Source organism: Geospiza fortis, unplaced genomic scaffold (assembly GCF_000277835.1).
Source record: "Geospiza fortis unplaced genomic scaffold, GeoFor_1.0 scaffold330, whole genome shotgun sequence".
In the NCBI taxonomy this organism is placed as follows: Eukaryota; Metazoa; Chordata; class Aves; order Passeriformes; family Thraupidae; genus Geospiza; species Geospiza fortis.
Genome location: NW_005054400.1, coordinates 2683092 through 2706298, shown reverse-complemented (window position 1 = coordinate 2706298; position 23207 = coordinate 2683092). Strand labels below are relative to the sequence as shown.

General features: G+C 44.7%; 1 protein-coding gene across 1 annotated transcript in view; it reads right to left on the bottom strand.

Annotated features, from left to right (window-relative positions):
* AKAP13 (A-kinase anchoring protein 13) overlaps positions 1 to 23207 on the bottom strand; it is a 72379-nt gene that overhangs the window by 5822 nt on the left and 43350 nt on the right. Inside the window, exons 12-31 of the mRNA XM_031061129.1 lie at positions 21739 to 21910; positions 18531 to 18598; positions 17994 to 18060; positions 16708 to 16843; positions 15652 to 15764; positions 14953 to 15099; positions 14157 to 14407; positions 13415 to 13540; positions 13192 to 13309; positions 12429 to 12677; positions 10194 to 10270; positions 8677 to 8858; positions 8514 to 8596; positions 8011 to 8190; positions 7118 to 7282; positions 4997 to 5067; positions 4443 to 4487; positions 3253 to 3303; positions 2519 to 2941; positions 517 to 829 (exon numbers count right to left, since the gene is read on the bottom strand). Coding sequence (XP_030916989.1) covers positions 517 to 829; positions 2519 to 2941; positions 3253 to 3303; positions 4443 to 4487; positions 4997 to 5067; positions 7118 to 7282; positions 8011 to 8190; positions 8514 to 8596; positions 8677 to 8858; positions 10194 to 10270; positions 12429 to 12677; positions 13192 to 13309; positions 13415 to 13540; positions 14157 to 14407; positions 14953 to 15099; positions 15652 to 15764; positions 16708 to 16843; positions 17994 to 18060; positions 18531 to 18598; positions 21739 to 21910 — 3037 coding nt within the window. The remainder of the gene's footprint in view (positions 1 to 516; positions 830 to 2518; positions 2942 to 3252; positions 3304 to 4442; positions 4488 to 4996; positions 5068 to 7117; positions 7283 to 8010; positions 8191 to 8513; positions 8597 to 8676; positions 8859 to 10193; positions 10271 to 12428; positions 12678 to 13191; positions 13310 to 13414; positions 13541 to 14156; positions 14408 to 14952; positions 15100 to 15651; positions 15765 to 16707; positions 16844 to 17993; positions 18061 to 18530; positions 18599 to 21738; positions 21911 to 23207) is intronic.

Here is a 23207-nt window from a genome sequence, read left to right as displayed (position 1 = left end):
CTATCAGACAAAAAAAAAAAAACCCTGTATGTTTTTGTTTCAGATCAAGTGACAAAACAGACCAGCTTGAGGGGAGAGGCCAGCACAAGGCTTGTGGGTATCATTTCCAAACTGCCACAGAGCTAAAGCAGACATCAATGCCTCAGGAGCTGCAAGAGCCAGGAGCATCCCAGCAGCAGCTGCTTCTGAAAGCCCTGACACTGAAGCAGAGTATTTTCCTCCTTGAAGCAGAGAATGCAGCCCATGGAGGCTGCTCAGGATGGGATGGGAAGGGAAGAAACAATGAGAAGAATGTGTGTCCCTCTGACAACCCCAGGGGCTGCAGAACAGGCAGAAACACCCACAGAAGATCACTTCAGGCTGAGAAGTCCACTCAACACAGCTGCTCTTCCCCATCCCTGTGTCACCATCCTCATTTCAAGCCAGATTTTGTGGCTTCCACAAGGTCACTGGCTGCAGGAAAACAGCCAGCTTACCAACCCTGAAAAAACACCTGTGAGCTCCCCTGACACTCACCAGACTGCTGGGAGCGATGTCCCCTGCCCTTCTTCTTCTTTTCCTTCTTCTCCTTTGGTTTGGCTAAACTGAAGAGGCGAGTAGGCATCTGGGTCTGCTCCTCAGCTGCCTTGTTAGTCTGGTTTGTTGTGCTAAGCAAATGGAAAGTGCTTTTCTCTTTGTGTGTCCTTGAAAGACTGTTCCTTTTGGGGGAGACAGACAGTTCTGCATCAAAGTGCCCTTGTTTAGGAAGGGAAGGGTTCTTCTGCATGGAGGATTCGTCAGTGCTGGACTGGGAGGAGACTCTGGCAAGTTTCTCATGTAGATTTGAAACCTAGGAAGGAAAAGTGTTTCATGAAAGAGGCTATCAGAGAACATGGATAGAAAAGTGGTGTCCCAGGCCACTCACAGGGGTTGCTCTTGTGAACATCCAGCCCATTCACCAGGTAAAACAACCTTCCCATCCAGGCAATGTAAAGAGAGAAAAGCCCTCTCTGTTCAAGATGAAAATATGAGCCACAAAAAGAGTAACACTCCACTATCTTTTGCTCCTACATGCACTCTGCTATGTATCAACAAGCCAAGGGCAAATATTCTCTAAGATCTCACTAGCAAGACTCACCCTGCATCGTTTGCACACACAGATGGTGGCAGGAGGCCAAGGAGCAGCGTGCCTCTCTGGGAAGGGAACGCCAGCACACGGCACAGCAGCCCCATGTGTCAAAGGAAGCCTTCCCAAGCAAAAGATGAAAGCAAAAGCATTTTTCCTGATTTTTTTTTCCTAACGGCTGTCTCAGGATGTAATTGAGCTTGCACATTCAAAGGGAAGATCAAAACAAGCCCAACAAAGCTTGACTGAACACTCTATTAATAGCTCTGCAATGTCAGTCAGATACCTGCTTTGAGAAGGTGCTTCCTTCTCCTAAATCTCTTAGGCCTTGCAGGCATTTTACCTCTCAGCTTCTCCCACAGCACCCATGGCCCTTGTCTGCAAGTGCTTGGAGCTGGAACAGCTTCACTGGCTGCCTGGAAAACTTCTGGCTTGATCAGGAGCCAGGTGGGAGGGAGCAGGACCTCCTTTGGTGATGAGCTTTTCAGAGCTCACTGCTCAGCTCCACAATTAGGCCGTTCAGGTATCGAAAATCATTCCCATTCTGCAATCCAACATTTATAAACTAACTCTGCTACAGCTCTAAGCAAATTACAGTCAGAATTAGTGACTTACAAACAAACAAATGACCAACAGGCTTAAGGATTAAATTCAGTCCATGTTTTGCCAGTGGTGCTGGCTCTCCTCAGTCAGACTGCTGCACAGTTGTTAAGGAATAAACTGTAGCTTGCTGAAAATGCCCAAACCAGGACCTGTGTGTGAGTTTTTCTTTGTGCTTGTGAGCAGTCAGATACCAGAAGCCTCTTCCAGCAGAGCTGGGGATCTTTGCTGACTGAGCCACAACTGGACTGCAGGTGCTTGGTCTTTCAGGACAGGGGCAAGGCCATCTCTTTGCTGGATATTGAGAATACTTTTGGAGATGGATGAACGTGAACAGCCTTGCCCTGCAGTTATCAGCCTCACAAGTGGCTTTTGTGACAGCTGGAGGCTGCAGGTTACCCACAACACTCAGGCTGTTTCTGTGAAGGATGGACTGCTCCGCAGAGCTCAGCCCCTGGGTGAAGGCCAACATCAGGCTGTGTCAACCCCCTGGGACTGCCTGGGGCACCTTCCCTGGGACTGCCTGCCACCTCCTGTCTGCCATCCCCCAACACACAGACAGGGAAGTGGGCAGAGCTCACTGGCCAGGCACCTCCAATACACCATGAAGCACCAACACTGGCAGTGCCCGAGCAGCTTCAGAGGTGCAAAACCAGCAGCACTGCACATCACATGCAAGGGGAAGAGCCAGTTTTAAACACCAGAGCCCACATGTCTGGGCACTCTGAGGGGCATGCAGTTCACCCAGGAGCTGGCTGGGAGCTCCCTGCAGGGATCAGCTTCCCAAGGAGCCTGGCTGCCATCATCCTTTACCTGGTTGTGGTCAGGCTCCTGCCGCATCTGACCAAATCTCTCCACGTCCTGCTTCAGCTGCACCTTCTCCCTCTCCAGCTGCTTCTGGGCGGCGCGCAGCCTCTCCAGGTCGAGCTGGTAGGCCGCCTTCTTCACCGCCGCCCTCGGCCTCTGCAGCTGCTCCTCGCGCTGCGCCAGCTCGGCCTCGTGCTCCGCCAGCTCCTTCTCACGCACTTCCCACTCCTTCTCCCTCCTCCTCCTCTCCTCCTGGTGCTGCGTCTGCTGTTTCTTCAGGTTGGCCAGCTCCTGGCGCTGCTTCTCCAGGCTGCGCTGCTTCTCCTGCTCCAGCAGCGACGTGGGCCGGGAGGAGCCTCGGCTCGGAGCCCTCTCGCTCAGAGCCAGCTTCTGGTCCTCGATGTAGGTGTCCTGCTGCAGCACCACGCCCTGGCAGAGGGGAGACAGAGATCACTGCAGCACCCTCTCCCATCCCTGAAAACCTCAAGGTGCTGTATTGAAGCCCTTCTGAGCCCAGCCCAGCACTGCTGCCTGGTTACCAGAGCATGCTGGCAAAGCAGCTCCCCCAGCAGCTTCCCAAATTCAGGCCAGCACTGGTTCCCTCAGGCAGCAGCTCATTCCCACAGCCTGCAAGCTGGCTGTGGGGTGTCCAGCCACGCAGGGCTGTGACACAAGGGGCAAAGCACAACAAGCAGCTCAGGCAAGCAGCGTGTGGGAGCAGGATGAAGGGCTAAGCCTACCTGCAAAGCAGTGAGCAGCTTATGGAGGCTGGTAATGGTTTGGAGGACCTGCTGCAAGAAAACAGAAGCGTTGCTGTTAGATCTCACTGGGTGCTGGGTATGTGCACAGCACCTTCTCCTGCTCTGTGTCCCACCAGTGGGTCTGACAAGCTGCACAGCCATCCCTCTGCACCCTGCTTTTCCTCACTCTTCCCTTGCAATGACTGCATCAGCCCCCAGTACACCAACAGATCCCTTGAACATCTCCCAGAAGTGCCTGGCATAACCCTTCTCCCTTCCCTAGCTGTCATTGCAGCAGGGGAAGGAACATCTGCAGAGGCACCTCCTGGCACAGAGCTCATGAGAAGTCCTGGGTTGTCTCTGCAAACCATTTCCCACACTATCAGCTTGCTCAAGAACAAGCTGAATAATTGAGATGAAGTCCAGAAGTTCACTTAAAAATTTCAGGGAAAAAAAATGCAATCTTTAAATAGATGTGGACTATTTGTACCCTTCCCCCCCAGCTGACCCATACAAGACCCACTGCCACCAGGCAGAAAAGCTGCACTACTGCAGGCAACACAAGTGCAGAAGGTGTGCTCTTGGAGGCTTTCTGAAAATACAGAAATGCAAACACCTCATGCATCAACACAGAGCAAGCAACTCTGGAGTTATGCTCTATCCCTAAATTTAGCCTAGCTAAAAATTTCTCTGAATCTCTCATAACCTACAATTAATTTCAAGAAGAAAAAAGAGCACTTCAGTATTTGCAGTAGTGGAGTGATAGCCAGTATTAAGAGAACTGCTTCTCATTTTGTCATTAATGCTAATTGGGAATTATGAATGTGTATCAAAGGGAGAATAGAAATCTAATTGCCCCAATTCACTGCACCTGCAACATAAAATTAAACTCTCTCTGTCTGCAGATGCACAATAAATACAGCCCTGTGCATCCTGGTGGTAATTAACCCTTGCTGCTTATAATCAGCACATATCATCTTGCTGGCAAGCAGATGACAATCAGTGAATTCTCTGTCTAAACATCCAAGGTTAAACAAGTAAATGACACAGTGGGTTCAGCTTAATGTATTTAAAAGTCTAGATGTGCTTCAGCAAATTAAATGTGTTTTCTTCTACATTATCACCTATTGAGACAAATTCTCTAGCCACTTAAATGAAAGGAACAGCTGAGCAATGGAATCAATTCTTACCTCGTTATCCCTTTTCAGCATGAACATCAAATTAGCATTTCCACCCTATGACAAGATCACAAATTTAATATGAGGACAATGAAAAATCATACCAAATGTCTTCTGAAGCTGAACTAATGACACATCCATTAAACACTCCCCTCCACCTTCCATTTTGGGAGAATTCATGCATGTTTTTAGGCCATTTGGAATCATATAGAATAAAATGTTAATTAGGTATTATTTTGCAGTTATGTGATGGATCAATCCCCCAAAAAGAAAAGGTATAAGGTTGTAGCTGACCTTAGCATTTCAATAACAATGCAAAATTAAACAAATGCTTTGGCTGACCTGCAGACAGATGGTAGCTAACCTGTGCCATTAAGGAGTACAACTGATTTGCAGTGGTTTTCAAGTCAGTGGTTTTGGGTGCATATTTAATGTTTTATTTTATTTTATTTTAAACTTATTAAGATGTATCTAATTGTCAAGAAATTTTCAGGCATTTTTTTAAGGCTAGAGCTGTCACTCCTGAAATCTGAACTCAGTGGTGGCAGACACAAATCAAACCATACCTTCTTTAAAATGCTGTCTGACTCTGTTCTCCGAAGGTCCTGAGCATCATCACCCTCATCTTTCACTCCACCTAAAGGAGGAAGCCAGCATTGACATCAGTCATTCAACATTTTAAGGCAGAGATGAACTTGCTAAAGTCTGAGGAATTTAATACAGGAAACTCACGTGTTCCACAAAAGCGGACACAGAGCTCTTGACATTTTAACTAAATGAATTTGAGACCTAAATATACGGAACACGTCAGCACTACCAGCAAAAGTGGATGTGAATTTAGATTAGGGTTGACTTTGGTTTCAGAGAACGTGCTGATAAATTCAGCTATTAGCTGTGCTCTGCCTAGCCCCTGCACTGCTGTCTACTACCACAGAATGCTTGCTGAGAAGACATGAGGCAGCATAAGAGCAGATGGAGGATGATAACAGAATCATATCAGGGTATATTATTGCAGGTATAGTTTCAATGCCTCTCTTGTGCAAGTTAATTTACATCTGGGTCAGATACTGCTGTGCAACACCCTGTGTAATTCTATGCTAACAATTTATCATTAACCTTAGCTATCAGATACCTGGATCTTCAAAGGGACACTGGGCTTCTCTTTCTAACTTCCCACTGGATGCCTCATATCAGTGCTCCTGAGCAGGACTGAGCTGACCTGTGGGGACAGGAGGGCTCTGACCGTCCCCCTGTGCTGCCCTTCTGCTCAAAAGGAGTCACACAGACCTTCCATCCTCTAGCTCTTGCCAAGACTATTGCACTCCCGTTGCCAGCTGAGATGCAGCCCGTGGGGAAAACCCACACGTGCAGTGACAACTTTCCTTCTGCCACTCTTAAAGTCTTCACATAAACCTGAATCTGCAGCAGTGTGAAGGACACCACACGTGGTGTAAAGGCCCTCTCCTCCCCCCACCCCCGAGGCTGGCTCTGCTGTTAGAGGCTGACCCTCAAGTCCTCCTAACAGACCTGCTCTCCTGCGCCACGTCCTGGGACCTTCCACCTCTCTGCAGGAGGAAACTCCTCCCTTCTGCTTTGCTGGAGGGGAGAACGAAGGGGAGTCAGGTTATAAGCCTTGCCCGAGATTTCACAGGTTGTGAACAGAAGAACTGGAGAGAATGCCACGTTTCATACCTCCTGGGCAGAACAAATAGGCCCTGCATTCTTTTCTCAAAATCTCCCAAGACCCTACAACTACTGAATTAGAATCAGAGGATATTTCTACAGAAAACTTATATTTTGGGCAACAGCCTGAGGTTGTCCCATTCATCGTTGCAACAGAGAGAGGCACAGCCCTCAAGAAACCCCTCCAATGTGAGTATATTTGTCATCATGATGACAAGGCCTTTGGGCTCTCCAGGAGAGCTGGGAAAGCCTCTACATAGTTCTCGTGTCTGACTGTCTGGAGCTAACACTGCTCCTTTAATGCGGGAGGTCAGATGAGGTCCAACAATGCCAGTGCTGAGACAGACACTAGCACAGCAAAACTGGTTGTATTGGGAGTGTGAGTAAGACCACAGAGAAAGGAATTTGAGGACAGGGAGGTTTCTGATGACTAGAGCAAAGAAAGAGGGCATTGGGAAGCAGCCAAGTATGCAGCTGAAATAAGTAGTCACGCATTTCTTTGGGAGAGACTTAATTGGAGGAATAATACATGCAGATGTAGGTGGAACATAAATGCACAGAGAGTAGAGACAGGGGAGAAGGTGTTTGATTCAGCAATATCCACATCCATTTGTAAATGCAACAGCATCAGGCTCCTGCTGGGAAGAAAACTGAAGAACAAAGAACAGACCTGTAGATATTACAATAATAACATGAAGAAACTAATTTATTGAGAAGCCAAATGCTTTCATGTGGCATGTAAGTAAAGTAGCAAGTATTACTTAGAGAGAGCACAGAGAGGAGTGAAGAGTTCAGGTGTTTAACTCTTGTATAGCCACAGGTTCTCAGCTATCATCAGTCCACCTGTACATAGGCTTTTTTTCCTAATCTGTGATTTAATCTGTCACCTATTGTTGGAGAGGAGTTGTGAAACCCAAACCACCAGCTGAAGTCCTTCTGAAGCAAGAGGATACGATGACGTGTGTTATTAACAAATTCTGATGAGCACACACAGGACTACTCACCCTTGGAGGCGTTCATCTGATGACTGTCAAATCCTCCAAAAGTTTCTGCCCTTCTAGGGAGTGAGATGGGGCCAACTCCTCCCTCCTGATCCATGGCAGTGCTGCTGACCTGATGTCCGAGGGCAGTGCCCAGGCTCCTGTTCACCAGGTGTTGCAGCAGTTCAACTGATAAAAAGCAGCAATGTCTTTGTTAAAGCCCACTTCAGGTTTCTGAGCAATTTCATCCCTGCCTGAGCTCAGGTCAGAAATTATTTGGCGTATAAAGAATCTAGGTTTCTGTGACAATGACATGAACAGCACACATTGCCCCTGCAAAACCTCACTCTGTCTGACCACTAACTCCAACTCTTGGAGCTCTGCAAAAAGCTTACACCTCCCTCTCTTCCTTCAGGCAACCTCAATGTTCTCTGACAACAGCATTTAATAATTTTAGCCTCTCCAAAGATCACACTGGAAAGTAGCCTGAGTTTCCACCTACCCTTGCCTTTGTCAACAGAACTGCCTGTCCCTTGCAGGCACCACAAGCTCCTGCTGGAACCCAACCCCATCCTCACATCTTGCTGAGACTGAAGAACAGCAAAAGCCTGGATGGTCCAAATTTCAGCCAAGGATAAATCCCATGCTGTTCATGACCCCAAAGCAGGTTCAGTGCATGGTTTTCTTTGTGCTGACTTTCCTGCCCTCTTTCAACACTCCCGCAATACCTGCTTCCTTTCCTGATCCTCATGATCTGTCCCTGAGACAATACCAGGAGGAACAGTTTCTCCTTATCTTGTTATTCTGACAAAGGGAAGATGTTTCCTGCAAAACTGGTGCTTTAGGAATGATGCCTTCATTGACAGTAACCAATTATAGTTGGTTACTATCATTTACATGTCACATGACTGGCTCACCTTCATTTATTGCTGATTTCATGATTTCCTCTCCTTTTGGAGCCTCTTCTGTGTTGGCTCTGAAGAGCAGCCTGGAGCTTGGCGTCTCCTCCTGTACAGAACTGTCTGCCATGTCCTGGAAGATCTTTGTCTTCTCCTCCAGCAAGAGCAGGATCTGTTTATCCTTCTGCTGAAGTTGTTCTGTGGGGGTGAAAAGAAAACAGGGATGAAGACAAAATAAAAGCTATGGCAAGGAAACCTGAGCTATTCCTGAGATATTGGCCCCATCTAGCGGAGCACGACAATATGTGCTGGGCTTGGCAGCATGACAGTGCCCTGGGCAATCTGGCACAGCAGGCTCGGAAAATAAATAATGCAAGGAAGGCAATCTGCAAGCCAGGACTGCAGTTATTTGCTGGATGCAGGGCTGAAAAAAGTCACACTTCTACCACAAAACCCAATCCAAAAAATTCCCATACATTTTTCCACAGTGGCCCCCCAGCTCTGTTCCAGGCAGATTTTACCTTTCAGTCCTCTCACTTTCGCATCGGACAACTTCTTTTCAACCTCAGACTCACAAGGGACTCCTTCATCTTCATCTCTATCCCTGGACAGGAGACACAGCTCAATTACTACAGGAACACACCCTGGCACCCCCTGCCTCACAAGAACAGCTGAGTGCCTTACATGGTGTGCATTGTGTCCTGAATGATCTGTATCCAGCCGTTGCGCTCTTCTTTGGAGCTGGCATGGACTTCCACCATCTCGGGATCCTTTCCACCCATGCTGATCAGGAACAAACCCTTCTCTTCATGAGCCACTTCTCGTACAATCAGCTTCTTCAGAGAGATCACAGTGGATTTTTGGTCCTTCAGATGGAAAGAAATGGGTGAGGAGGGGGACCAGAGCTAGCTCCCAGATTCAAACTAGCATTGAAAAGGTCTCAATAAACCATAGTGCTACATCTCTCAGGTTTGTAAGCATTTTCTGAACATATTTGTTAATTAAAAAAACAAAATCATTTGAATGGGGTCAAACATAAAGAGATGGGCTTGCTTTCCTCCAACAGTTACGCAGGAAAAGTAATTTTACCTCACTCCATTTCAAGAAAGAATTAATTCTAAATTGACTTTGTGGTTTTGTAAACTGTACCATATTTTGCTCTGATCTCATTTTCTACTGACCACACTCTTCCTGTCACTAATATCACAGCTCCTTACACTTGGTGCAGCTTGCTAGCCTGCTTCACACACAGTGTCTTCACCATCTCTCTCCAGGATAAAGTCTTGTTTCCAAATCCCACGAAACCTCTGCTGTTCTCAGATGCTCACAGCTGCCTGCTGTGTCAGAACCCGTGTGTGAGGTGATGTTCACTGTGTGCTAGGTCTCTGTGTCATAAGCCTGCTGGGTTTCAATGTCCCCAGGCTGCTGTGTCATCTGCACAGGAGCCAGCCCCTTTGTGCATTGTACCACCTACTGCAGCTGGGGTGATCTGGTTCACTAGCAGGGCTTGTATGCAAATCAGCTTCCCCAGTGTAGGGCACTGAGCCCATGCAGAGGGTTGGTGGTACTGGAATAACAAATTATCAGCTTTCAAAATGCTCAAAGAGTGGAAAGGTCACAAGGTTTATCCAGTCTAGACCATGCCTGGAAGGTACAACCCAGACTCCATCAGGCACCAGGTTTTCTTTAGGAGGTCAGTGTGCCCAGCCCTTTCTGGGGGCCTGCCCTCAAGCCTAATGTTTTTGCTCCTGCACATTACAAATATATTTCTCTGACATTTATTTTCAAGCTGTTCTGTTGAGTTTACTGCCCTGGCATTTCACCTCACTGCCCCCTGCATCAGCTCACAGTGCATTTGGACATTTCCTTCAGCTGAGGTTCTTTTTTACAAAGTTTGCATTATCCCCTCACCCCTTCCCAGCCCAGTCACTGCTCCAGTGTGCACAAACTGCAAAGCACAAGTGTTTCCAGTGACAGGCAGGTTTTCAAGGCCAATTATCAGCTGTGCCAAGGCACTGCAGGAAGGGGAGGAGGGAAGACATGTTTTCCCATCAAAAAGAATGGAGTCTGCTCAGCAAACAAAAATGTTCTGAGCAAGAAAATTAAGTTGTTTACAGGCAATTGCTGGCTTTGCTGCACAACACAACATTAAGGGTCTCTCCCACAGAAAAGTAAGGAGGAAAAAAGGGTTGAAGCCTTACCAGTGAGGCAAAGACATACTTCTGGTCCTTCTCCTGAAGGAACACGAGCATGTCAGAGAGGAGAACAGCCTGGACTTCTGCAAAACAAGAAGCACACCACTGCAGTATAACCACACAACTCACCCCAGAAAAGATTTGCAATAACACCAGTGCTGGGGAGCAGCAGGGCTGGTTCTGCAAATTCTGAAAGCAAGACCAACCTCCCAGCTGTCAGGAGGAGCAAGGGCAGTTCCTGGAGATGCCAGATCAGGTTAGCTCTGAACCAGCTTTGCATGAAGCAGGACACATCAGCACCTGGGCATCCTGCAGGATTTGCTCTCACCAATGGGAGCAGTGGTGCTCCTCTCCAGCCACATGCTCACTACCAGTTAAGACATGGGCATAACAGAGAAAGCCAGAAACATTTATTCAATAGAAGCTCTGTTTTCTCAAACAATCAATATTTCAGCCCTCAAGCAAAATATCTGCACAGGAAGTTTTGGATTTTATGGTTCTCTTGATGAGTGGTTTGCAGGGTGTAAATTATCGCGCAATAACAACATTTGTCAGCTGCAGTTTCTTTCCCAGGAAATACTGACTTCAGGAGCCACCAGTAATTCTGCTCTCAGACAAACACAACTCTGAGGGGAGCCTGTGTGAAACACAGGACCTGGCTTTCTTTCACGGGAGAAGGAAACACAACCTCAAGCCAACAGAGGATTTTAAATCAGTCTTTTCCCAGAGTACATGTAGAGCCTTCCAAGTCTCCTAATAACATATCATAAAGCTGCACAGCAACTACCAAGTGTAACGCCCCACCCAGACCCCTCAGTACAAAGAGGTTTTGTGTAATGTACTTGGGAAATCTTGTGACAGAGAGGAAGCAACCCAGAAACTTAAATCATCCCATGGGTAAATCCTTCCAGTCTGTTTTGGGAAGACAGAATCCATTCCAGATAAAAGAACCACTAAACTTTAGGCAAAGCTGCAAAATGAAATCCAGGCTCTGGGAGGTTTGCAGAAGGTGGCATTTGACTGCCTTTTTCTCTGTTCCATGCACTTTGCAAGAGTGGAAATGCTAAAGCCGTTAAAGAAAAGTTCTTCCTATAATTTTTGGTGCTCCATTTCAAATACCACAAAATAACCTAAATATATGAAGGATCTACTCTCTCCCTGGGTCTGCAGCCTGCCTGCAGGACCTGCCTTCCCTGGGAGTCTGCACTACAGACATGTTTGTGCATTTCTATGACTAAGAAATGCAAATGGAGCCTGTGCTTATCAGGATTTCACAACAGCAGCAGAACTTGCTTCATCCACCATCTAAAGGCAGTAGCAGTCTTGGGTGCCTAGAAATCATCTGTAAACTTCCTGCTTCCAAAACCTCAAAATAAATCATACCCCACATGGAATTCCACGTTATCATCACCTCCCTGCACAGCACGGCATCAGGCTCCCAGGCCCCATTCATGCCCACAGACCATAATTTAATCAGCTAATGCTGCAGGGAAGAAGGGAAGCCCAGCCTTCCTGCCAAGCCTGAGGCACAGCCCTGTCTGCTCTTACTGCTACTGTGGTCCCAGCTGAAAGTTTCCTTGGGAGATTTAGTGTTTAACTCACTGGAGAACTTCAATGCACAGCATCTTAAAAAAACTACTTCCACCTGATAACAAACAAAAAGCAACTCAAGCAAACACTGACCCAAGAAGAGGCAGCTGCAGGGACAGCAGAGCCTCTCCTGAGCAGTTCGTGTCAACAGCTTAAGAGGTTCAAGAGCAGCAAATACCTGGGACATCTCCCTGGATCCCAGTGAAACTAGGATGGTACTGCTGCAGACCTGCCACAGCCCTTGGAGGGAAGGAAAGGCCTGGAAATTTGAGGCTGGGTTCTATATTTAGCCAGCACAACTCCTGGAACCATGGCACAGGCATGGAGATCTGACTCCATGCTCTGGGCAACTGCAGCCCCAATTGTGTCCTCCCAGCCCAGAGCATCCCTCAGCAAGTCAGTGACACACTGAGGTGTCACTGCCACCTGAGACCTCAGCAGGCATGCAGTCACCAGGAGGAAAAGCAGCTCTCTATCACCTCAGAACCCACACAAGTAATTGGAAATGCAATGGGGAGTGGGGGTACAGCAGGGGAAAGCTGGTGTCACAATCTGTCAAAGCAGAAGAATAAATCAAGGGTGGAGGCACCAATCCTACACCCAGAGAGGGTGAGCTGCATCCTTCCTCAGCAGAAGGCAGGAGAGTCTTACCTTTTAACCGGCCAGCTGAGTTTCTTAGTGAAACAGGCCCATCTCGGATGAGTTTTCGATGCCTCAAGTCCTCTCTTGCAAACATCTGGCCACTCTTCATCCTCATGATGGACTTGCTGTCTGTCCGGTTGTAAATCTCCCCAAGACGCATTTTCTTTTCATACTTGCTGACTTTGCTGTTGACTGCAGCAATCACATCTTTAACAAGGTTTAATGACTGAGTCAAGTCTTCATGTTCCACTTCATTTTCTTTAAAAAAGAAACAGAAACATCTCGATTTGACTTTGTGCAGTCTAACTTCCCATTTTTACTTCCTTCCTTCCTCTTCTCCCAAGTTTCCACATTGTAACTTTTAATACTTAAATGAGACATTTTTCCCCCTTAAAGAGAGTTTCACAAAACCCTTTACATATACATGGTTGAGACTGGAGAATATTCCAATATACTTTGCATATAAGACAGTAGAGATGAAATGCACAAATTAACTACACATTTTAGCCAATGTCAAAAAAAGCAAGCTGGGAGACTTTGGAGTCTAGGCATGTTGCTCCATAATTAGCTACAGACAGACTCCTAACAACTAAATCAAGGTACCTAAACAACTAATCCTAAGTGGAAGTATTGAATTCAGTTATCTCTTTGCAGTGATGTGAGACAACAATGACTGGATTAGCTGGTAAAAAAATCTGCTTTAGCTGTAAAGGATCGAAACTTCACACTGGACAAACAAATATGTGTTTAGAATAGAGGAGCTGGTCCCTACCTTTGGTGTACTGCAGTATCCTTTGCAAAAGGACCGGGTACTTTGTGATTCTCTGTGTTACCAACAAGATACATTCAGGAATCCCAAGGCGCCTCACCAGGGAGCTGCTCATTTTTTTCTAAGGAACAAAGAAGAAAATTTCAGTTCTGCAGCAAAACACTCCCCCAGAGTGCAGAAAGGACACGTCTTTTCCATTGGGTACATCTGTCCTTCCAGGTCCTACCTTGATAAAGGCGTGAAAGCGCTTGTTGTTTGTGTAAAGATCTTTGAAGTAATTGACAGCCTCGTTGTGATGCCCGCAGAACTTGCCGTACGTTTTCTTCATTCGCTCAGCATTCTCCCCAGAGAACTGCAAAGAATGGGACACACAGCTCCAGCCTGCACTGAACTCCTGGGGTGACATCCCAGCAGTGCCTGCCAGGCTCTCAGAAGAACCTGATGAAATCAAATTAGTCCAAAGCATGCTCGACCATGCAAGCAGATCTCTAGAGAGTAAAGAGTTGCGTTGGGGACTTCACTGAGCTCACACCTACAGCAAAATTTACAACTCCACTCCCATGGCTTAAAAGCCAACCACAAAAAGAGTCAAAACAGACAAAAAGAAGATAGAAACCGTGGATAAAGAAAAGTAAAATGATCCACTCTGAGTTAAACACCAGGTCAGTAATGCAGCCAAGAAACACATTGGGCATATTTAGCTGTAAGCTTCTGCCTACACTCCAGTCTGTGGTCAAACTGTTTTGTGCCTGTCAGTGAATGCTTCTCTTTCCCACAAAATGAACTAAACAGTGGACCTTCCTCTGAAAGAGCAAAAAGTGCTTCAAAAAGCAGAGGCGGAGATTTTTATGTGTGAAGAGTAAAGGTGCCATCAGCTGTGTTTATCTGACAGGCACAAACAGGAGGGAAGGAAAAGCATCTGGCTTCCAGCTGTGCTCTCAGAACTGCAAACATTTTCCAGCACTTACTTGATTCACTAGGATGTCACCTATCCTCCTGATAACAAAGTTCTTTTCACTTTTGTCTGCCAGTGACTCCTTCTTCCTTTCCAGAATTCGCTGGAAAAACTGACTGTGGATGTGTAGCAAGTTTTCCAGGCAGGGAAAGAGCTTGTCCACGGCTTGCTTCTCAAACTGCAGTTCCTTCAACATGGCTGCACTGTACACATCGCTCATGATCTTCAGGGTGCGGACGTGGTGCATTTCTGTCTGCATTAGCTCTGCATGGGATGAGGACAAGAGTTCATGGGTTAGAGCACAAGGAAAAGCTGCCATTAGAAAGTTTTTCCATAACTGGGCTTCTCTAAGTGGTTTCAAAAAAATTTCATGTCAGGGATTGTAACATCAGTCAAGTTTCATGTGTGAGAGAAACAGGGGGGAAGATGTGTCCCACAACAGAGAGCTTTGGATGTTGCTGCTGGGGTCTCAACCTTCATCCCTGATATCTTCTCCTTCCTAACACCTCACTGCCAGCCTCCACACATCCCCCTTTTGCCATACAGGTTCCTGAATGCCTCAGGAAAAGACTTCGTAGTTAGCTGCTTGTGGTGGAACCCACTTTGAAAGTCGTCAACAGACAAATGAGGAGAGGCAATTCCTGGGGTTTTTGATGGCTTCTGGATATGTGAAATGCAGAAAGACACCCTTCACAGAATACATTACATTTCTAGGAGCTTCAAGAATGAAAGCTTGGCTTTTGAGGAAACCAAAGCAATGTTCCTATCAAGGAGCTGTTTACAGTGAGTGAAAAGTGAAGACGTCTCACCGTAAATCACATCTTGCCGTTTGACAACATCTTTGTATTGCTGCTGTAGGAACTTGCTGTCCACTACTTGGCTCCAGGACTCTGCCTCCAGCTGCTTGGAATCTAATTCCAGGTCTCCCATGAGCTGTCCTTCATTCATGTCTGCACCTTCACAAAGCAATAGAAGTGCCATTAATATCTGGGTAATTTGTCCCATTTGAGATTCTAATTATTTAGGCTTAGGCTTTGTCAGTCACACCATAGACATCACACACATCCTCCTTTACTGACACAAATGATCACATACCACATAAAGAGTAGTTATGAAAAACACTTTTAAAGGTTATTTCCTAGTTTCCTGTTCAGCATTTTCACATGGACGAAATTCTAGCTCAGATAATGTATTCCTAATCTGCCATGAAACGACATTGCAGTTAAATAAAAAACCACAACAGAAGAGGAAATGTTTGTCCCTGAGCTAAATTCCAAGTAACTCAACTGTAACTGAAACCTTCTAAATGTTTTTCCATAATTCAATGAGCTAAAGAAATTACTATGTGGGGCTTTGTTTTAGTTTATCATACTAATATTCTGAGATTAAAATAAATGCACTTTAATTGTCCATTATAAAAGAAGACAATTGCTGAAAATGGATTTTCTATTTCTGGAAAGCAGCACTGAGACCTTCCTTCTCCTATAAATGCCATGGAGATCTCTTACCTTCATCAACCAGAGACTCCATGGATTCATTAACTCGGCTGATTTTATGTAAAGAGTCTGTTGACTGCGACAGGAATTTCCAAGTGTGTATTAGGCTGTCATCGTTCCCAACTCTGCAGAAAAACAGAACACACAATATTGTTTATGACAAAAACCCAGCCAAATGTACTTTCAGATAAGCAGAATAAATGCATTTAAAATATGAATTGAAAAACAAAGCCAGCACTGCATGATTACGTACAGAAATGTGCTTTTATGTGTTGTTTACTAACTACCCACGGGAGCTTGAGAAGCTGTAAGTGCTACAGTTGTGAGTGACGGTGCTTTCCATAAAGAACCACTCCTGAGCTTTTATAGTTTGGACAACTCCATTCCAGTCACGTCCCATCCTCACCGCCCTTGGAGCAAACAGTGTGAAAAAATGCCACACCAAAGGCTCTACAAGAATCCTTATCACTAGCCCTGGGAAAGATCAGAAAATGGACTGTACTTAAATTCCCCATGAATAGCCAGGACATCCAAATTGCCCAGAATAAGCCAGTCCCTGCCTCACATGTAGAACTCCTCAATATGCAAGTATGGTAGGAACCATACATTAGATTTTCTTCTATGTTTTTTTTTCTAATGAATTATGTATAATGCAGTCTAAAAACAGGAAGACTGCAGCTCTGTGCCTTCACCCTCTTGTTATGGACACAAAAGTTAATATTATACCTGACCTGCAAACGTGTGCTTGCACAGCATCCGGCCCAAGGCAAGGGAATTCCTTCCTAGGAGACCAGAGCATCCCTGGGAAGTGGCCTTGAATCTACCAGGCCAACTCAGTTGGGCCTCTGAACTCCTGCCGTGACTAAACTAACTCAGACAATGAGATTGTGCAGAAGACAACAGATGGTATCACACAGAACATGGCTATTTCTCTGTTTGTGATCCCTTTTGTACCTTTAACGCAAGTCTCAGCACATGAACTATTTTTAGTGAGATCTGCATTTATTTATGTCAGCAGCATCAGATAACACACACACACAGAGCCAGGTGTGCAGGGAGGAGCCGTACCCTGCAATGTTCTGTATGGAGACACTTTTGGAGAGTGCAGAGGGCTGCTGTGATCTCCTGTTGCTGAAGCTGGAGGTGACGGTGCTCTCGTCGGGCGCGAGGATCGCGGAGCGCGGGCGCTCCTTGGGCTGCGAGCCTGCAACGCAAGGGTGGGAGAACAGTCAGCCCGTGCAAACACCTTAACCACTGCTCACTGGCATGGGGACCACTTAAAAGGACCCACACTCTGAAATTCACTGCCTTTTATTTCTAGAACAATCCCCAGGGGGTGTCAGCAGTTAGGAACAGCCATAGGAAGGGAAGACCATTGACCCCTGAGCAGAACTCACTGCGCTATGCTTGAATTACCCAGGTGGGAACTGCAACTCCAGAAACTGAATTTGACTGTTCTGATAATTAACCTTACATCACAATCCACCCTGTTGCCTTTTTATTTCCCTGGGCACATAGTCATATAACCTTTGACCTCGATGTTTCTGGTCAAACTCTTAGAGATGGGTTTCTCTTATCAATAGGTACCACAGAGAAATGATAATCCTGATTTCATTATACCACCACATACCTCTAGGTAATCTGGTAATATTAATTCCAGATTTTTCCTTCTTCACATGCATTTCTGCTATCTGGAGCAACACCTCTTGAACTTCATAATAAATACCACCGTGATTACAACTGTATTATATAGTGTGGTTCCATATAAGCTATCATTTATCTTATCAAAGCTTATCATTTAAGCTTATCAAATCATGGCCCTACAAAACCAGTCTGGGCTATTTCACACCTATTCTTCATCCTGGTGACACTGGGTCACTCTGCAGCAGTCAGGAACAGTTTGTCAGTATTCCTCCTACTCAAAATTAAACTTTCTATTTTGCCTATCTCAAAGCCCAAGACTATTTAAACAAAAGATAATTGTGTTTTAAATCCTCTCCACTTAATACTCATAGTTGGATTCTTTCCTATGGACATAGGCTGCATCTTCCAGATTTTGTGGAAGTTAACAGTTACAGGCCTTCTGCAAGCTACAACAGACAAGTGATTTTTCTAAATCTGAGATGATTTTACATTTCCTTAGAGCTACACAGACACTGCAGAAGGGGATGAATTCTGTGCAACTTCTGAAGTCTCAAATATTGCTTAGCATGCACAGAGGATGCTCTCACCCCTGCTTTGTTAAAATCTTATTTTTTATTATATCAAGTATCAGTTGTCAGAACAGTTAAGAACAGCAGTTCTTAACAACAATTAAGACCACTCCCAAAGCAAAGGGAAAGAAATTGTCTTACTTTTGTTTCTCATGGTTACTGTGGGTAATGAAGAGGTATCGTGTGCCTGCAGCATCCCTCTCTGTGGCTGAAAGAAAAATAAAATTCACTTTAATTTCTTCATCCCTTCTCCCAGAAGGCTGTGACATATAAATAAAACAAAAAAAAAATATTTTTTTTCCTGAAGCCTCTCAGTGTATGTGTATTTTTAAATATATTTTTATTTTCTCTGAATGAAGTGGGCAAAATAACAGATGGAGAAATGTGCAGCAAATACGAAAATGTGAAAGTGATGACAATACTGAAATGAACTGAAATCATAATTGCACAAACATTATTTAGCTTGGAGAAGCAAGTTCCTTGCATTTGGGGTAAGCAATGAAATCTGTGTGTTTCTCATACAAACAGTATATTTAACAGTTTTCATTATATGAAAGCTTCAGCATGGGCTGAAGTTCTTTACAACAAACTGGAAGCTTTGTGACATGTCAGAAAGTGTTTTATATATATATAAATATATATATATATATATTTAGTAGAGTAGGTGAAATCCCTTACCTTCATTTTGACCTTTGCACAAGAAGCAAAATTCTCCTTACAGCCTTTGTGAACAATTGCATTACAGTCTGTCAAAAAAAAAACCCCAAAACCAATTAATTAAACAAAACTCCACAGAAAACAGGCCAGTTTTTGCTGTTTGTAATCTGAACTGTTAACTTACACAACTGAGAATTGTAACTTTCAGGCATCACTGTGGTTTGCATGACTAGCTGAGAGAGAGGCTGCTTTCCAGGAAAATTAGCCTTTTGTTAATAACATTTCCTCAGAGAATTTAACAGGAAGTTCTATTTAAAAATCAATGCAAGGTTGAATTGTCAGGGGTCTTAGATTAAAGAAAAAAAAGGAAAAAAACCTCCTGATGGCATTATCCCTCTGAAAGTAAGGTGGAAAGCAGAAGTAGGAGACAGAAACAGAAGCCAATTGTAGGGCCAGTATTTCTCTGAAAAGACAAATACTGTTCTCATCAAGACAAGGACTATGAGATCAAAAAGACAGGAAGAGGATGGAGAAATTAATTTACATAAGCTCAGACACCATGGATAAGATCTATAGCACAGAACCCAAGTGCTGCTGTACTGCAGGGTTACCAGAAAAGGTAACAAGAGCAGCATCTGTCAGGAATCCTTGAGGTTGGGACTTCCTGCTGGAAACTGAAGTTTTGGTCCAAAAGCATCACATTCACCAATGCAAAGACCATCCTGCTTTAAATTTGCTGCATATATGCCAGAGCAAAAGCTGAGTGGCTTGGTTCTTTGGTTTGGTTTTTTTTTTGAATACCCTGAGTCTGCCCGTGACTTCTGCCAGCAGATTTCTGGGAATCAAATTTTCAAAGATGATTAAAACTCCCTTTTTTTTTTTTTTTTTTTCCAATAAGAATTGAGAAATGGGTTTCAGGCTTTAACTCTTTTGGCAGATGAAAGATCACAGCTCAAGATGAGATTCAGTAGCTTAGAAAAAAATATTTCCACCTATTCATGACAACACTAACACAGATAATGAACTGTATTTTACAAATAAGTGTGAAGTTCTGAATTATTTCTTGAAGCAGAAAAAAATGAGAAAATTCTATGTCCAGAATGACAAAATATGCTCACACTTCTAGAATCTCTAACATTTGGGATGACTCAATAAAAGCCAGTAATTCTGATATTTGGACAGAGATGAGGGTAAGGTCATTGGGTGCTGCTATTCTGACAATGTCTCACAATTTCCTGTGTATGAGAAGACAGAACAAAGCAACCTGAAAACTGTTGCAAAAACCCAAAAGTGCTGTAAACTTGACAACCAAACAAGAAAGAGGAACAGAACCTGCTCCTCTGGTGCATGAACAGAGGCAGTGAGACAATTCAGAATAATGAAATTCACACTCAAGCCTTGAAAGCCTGAAGACAGCTCTTTAGTGTGTACCATTTGGCAAAAAAAAAAAAAAAAAAGGATTTTTCATGTTAAAAAATCTGGTTGTAGGGACTTCATTCCTCCAATTCAACTCTTCAGCAAGAAAGAAGTTCCTCTAACTCCTGTGTGTCACTAGTATTAATAACTACAACCCCCAAAACCTTATTTTCTGCATCACTGATCAAAAAAAAAGTAAAAAAGACAAGGCAGAATGCTACTAAAAATCAGGGTCTTTTGCTTGCCCATTTGTTTCAGAGCATGTACAATCTTTCAGCATTGAGTAGATGTTTCAGGAAGCTGGGGGTGCATAACTGAAAAGCTGAGACATTAATTTAAAATATCCAGTGCTTTAAAAAGCATTAAAACTCATCCATAGGTGAGACAGAGGAGTGGTGGTAGCACCAGCCTACATCAGCACAGGAGTATCAGAACCTCTGCTGCTGCTTATCCATCATTTCCAAAGCATCTGAGGCTGATTTTTAGATGCAATGAGAGAAAGAATCACTTGCTGGTGTAAGCTCTCAACATAGGCCTTCACCAACTTTTTTAGGACATTAATTTCCTGGCCAATGCAGAAAACATGCAACAATTTTGCATCGTGCCTTGAAAACAAGAAAGAACATCTGTGTTAAAACATACGACATTGTTGGGTTATTTTATCTCATTAACATGTGGAGCATTAAACTGGGATATATTTGATGTTCTACGTGGCTTCAGAAGCTGTTAAGAAAGTCAAGTGGGGAAAGGGAGAGGATGCATTTGAGGGTTTGCAATTGTTGATGTTTTACATTTCCCATCAGGCTGACACAGAGCGTGTCTCAGACAAACAACTCTGCTGAAATCTCTTCCAGGAAACTCAGAAGTGCCATTTGGGATTCAGCTGGCTGCTCCTTCCCCTGCTCCCATCCACCAGCAGCAACGGAAGGTTCCAGCCTGGGAGCAGTTCCCGCACTTGCTTTGACTCATTTCTAAGCTAGTAGAGTAAAAAATTACTAATACTGAGGAGAGGAAAGCCTTTTCCACTGAGCTATAGTGGGGAAAAAAATGGGTTTTGTCTGCATGTTCTATAGCTTTGGGTTGCTGCCTGAACCAAGCAGCATTCTGGTCTTGACCACACAAACACCGCTGACCTTATCGAGCTGCAGGCAGGAAAAACCGTCTGATAAGAAATGAGAACAAAATCCCCAATCTCTGAGAAACCCTCAGTGAGGTTCCCACCCTGCCTGTCCTGTGCTGCACGTCCTTCACATGCACACAGGTATCTGTCATTTGACCTGTGATGCAATTTCTTGTTCAAAGGGAGCAGAGGGTCAGCATTTCCTTTTTGTACCATGTGGTTCCCCCCACTGTGGGCTCACCAAAGCAGTATTTCAGAGAACTAAAGCAATACACCACAGATGAGTGGAACTTTTTTTTCCCCCCATTGCACATAAAAGCCATGATCCAAGCCAGCTGTCCCCGTCCTTTGTCCATCTTATCAAAGCACCTCAGCTCCAAGCCACTACGTGCAGCTGAAATAACCAAAGTTCTCCTGACTGATAGAGCTCAACAATGGGTAGAAAATCCCATGGCCTGCTGTGATGGCTGAGCTCAGCCTTAGGAAGGAGGTTTTTCAGGACAGCTCCATGCAGCCACGACTCATTTCAGTCCAGTTTCCGCAAGGCAACACATTGCTCCGTGAATCACTATCTCCAAAGCCTCCCTCCCACCTCACATCCTCAAGCAAAAGGAAAATAAAATCTAAGGTTTGCATTTTCCATGCCAGATTCAATGAAAAATAGAAGGAAGGGGGGGAGCCCCCCTGACTTACTTGCACAGTAGTACGAATCCTTATTGAAAGGCTTCATACAGTGGTAACAGGTTGCTTGGGCTACAACGGAGGTTGCAGTGAAGAGATGTCCATTCAACAGCTTCTTATCTTTTTCCTTCTCCTTGGAATCTTTGTCCTTCTCTTTAGTCTTCTCTTTATCTTTCTCTTTTTCCTGCCGAGACAGAGTGACCCAAAGCCTCGTCACTGGCAGAGGTCTCTCCCCAGTTACAGATTGCTCAGTGTTTGCCTTTGGCACGGCGAGGGTATCGATCGAGGAGCACCTGAACAATGGCCATGTGTCTGCACAGCTCTCCCTTCAAAAAACCCCTGTGGAAGTGGATTTGCATACTACTGACTCACACTGGTGTCTCACCACTGCAGATGACACCGAGTCTGTTCTGAAGGCACTTATTTCCTTCTACTTTTGTTTTATACTTGCTTGGCTTAATGATTTTACCTCTTTTCTTCTTCTGGGCTCTCATCAGCCTCTTCAGCACTTTAAATAAATTGTGTTAAATACAAATACCACATGCAGTGTGTATCAGACTTTCATCACAGCTCATTTTTAAGGCCAAACCATAGGGCTCGTGATTTTCAACTGCATTTCTAATGGAGAACACAAGCTCTTCCTCAGTGCCTCTACAGCCTTACTGCCAAAATATTTCCACCTCTGTTTTCCTTCCAACTAGCAACTTTCTCAACAGTTACATGAAACCCCAAGTAACTATGTGAAGCTTTTTGGTAAAATGGATCTTTTACAAACTCTCAACCTATGGCACCAAACAAAGGCTGGGGAACAACAGCAACACCATAAAAGAGCCTCTCATCTTCCACAGGCCACGACTCAACCTCTAGGCTACTCAGCTTTGAAAAGATGACAAGCACAGACAGTTTCTCCAACTTATAGCAGAGTTTTTGCTTCTTTTCTGTCTCCACCTTAGATAGAAAATACTAAATACTGAAAATCTGAAACATTTTTCCCTGCAGCCTTTCATGGATTTGGAATTCTTCCAAACAAATTTTAAAGGAAACTCCACAGAAAAACTCTGAATTTGAATTACAACAACTCCTTGTCTTTCTATGTACCAACCTACAAAATGTTTATGTTATGATTCAGCTCCAGGTCTGTACTTTTGACTGTTGCTGCAGATTTCCTGGCATCTGAAGGAGAATCTTTACCAGAAACTGGTAAAGGCTTCTGTCAGCTTATCTTTGCATTTTGTTATTTATTTTGTTATCTTTGCCTTTTGTTATTTGTTACTGTCCCAGCCTGAATATCAGGGAGCTGCAGAGCTGCCCACATGAGCAACTGCCATGAAGTGGCTTAAAGAGGGATGGAGCTCTGCAGCCACTGCAGGGAAACTGTTGAGCCCTGGATGACACACTCACACCATGAGGAACTCAGCCTAAGGACTCCTCTCCCAACACATCCCAGGCAAAATGCCAGTGCCGGAGTCTCTCCCTGCAAA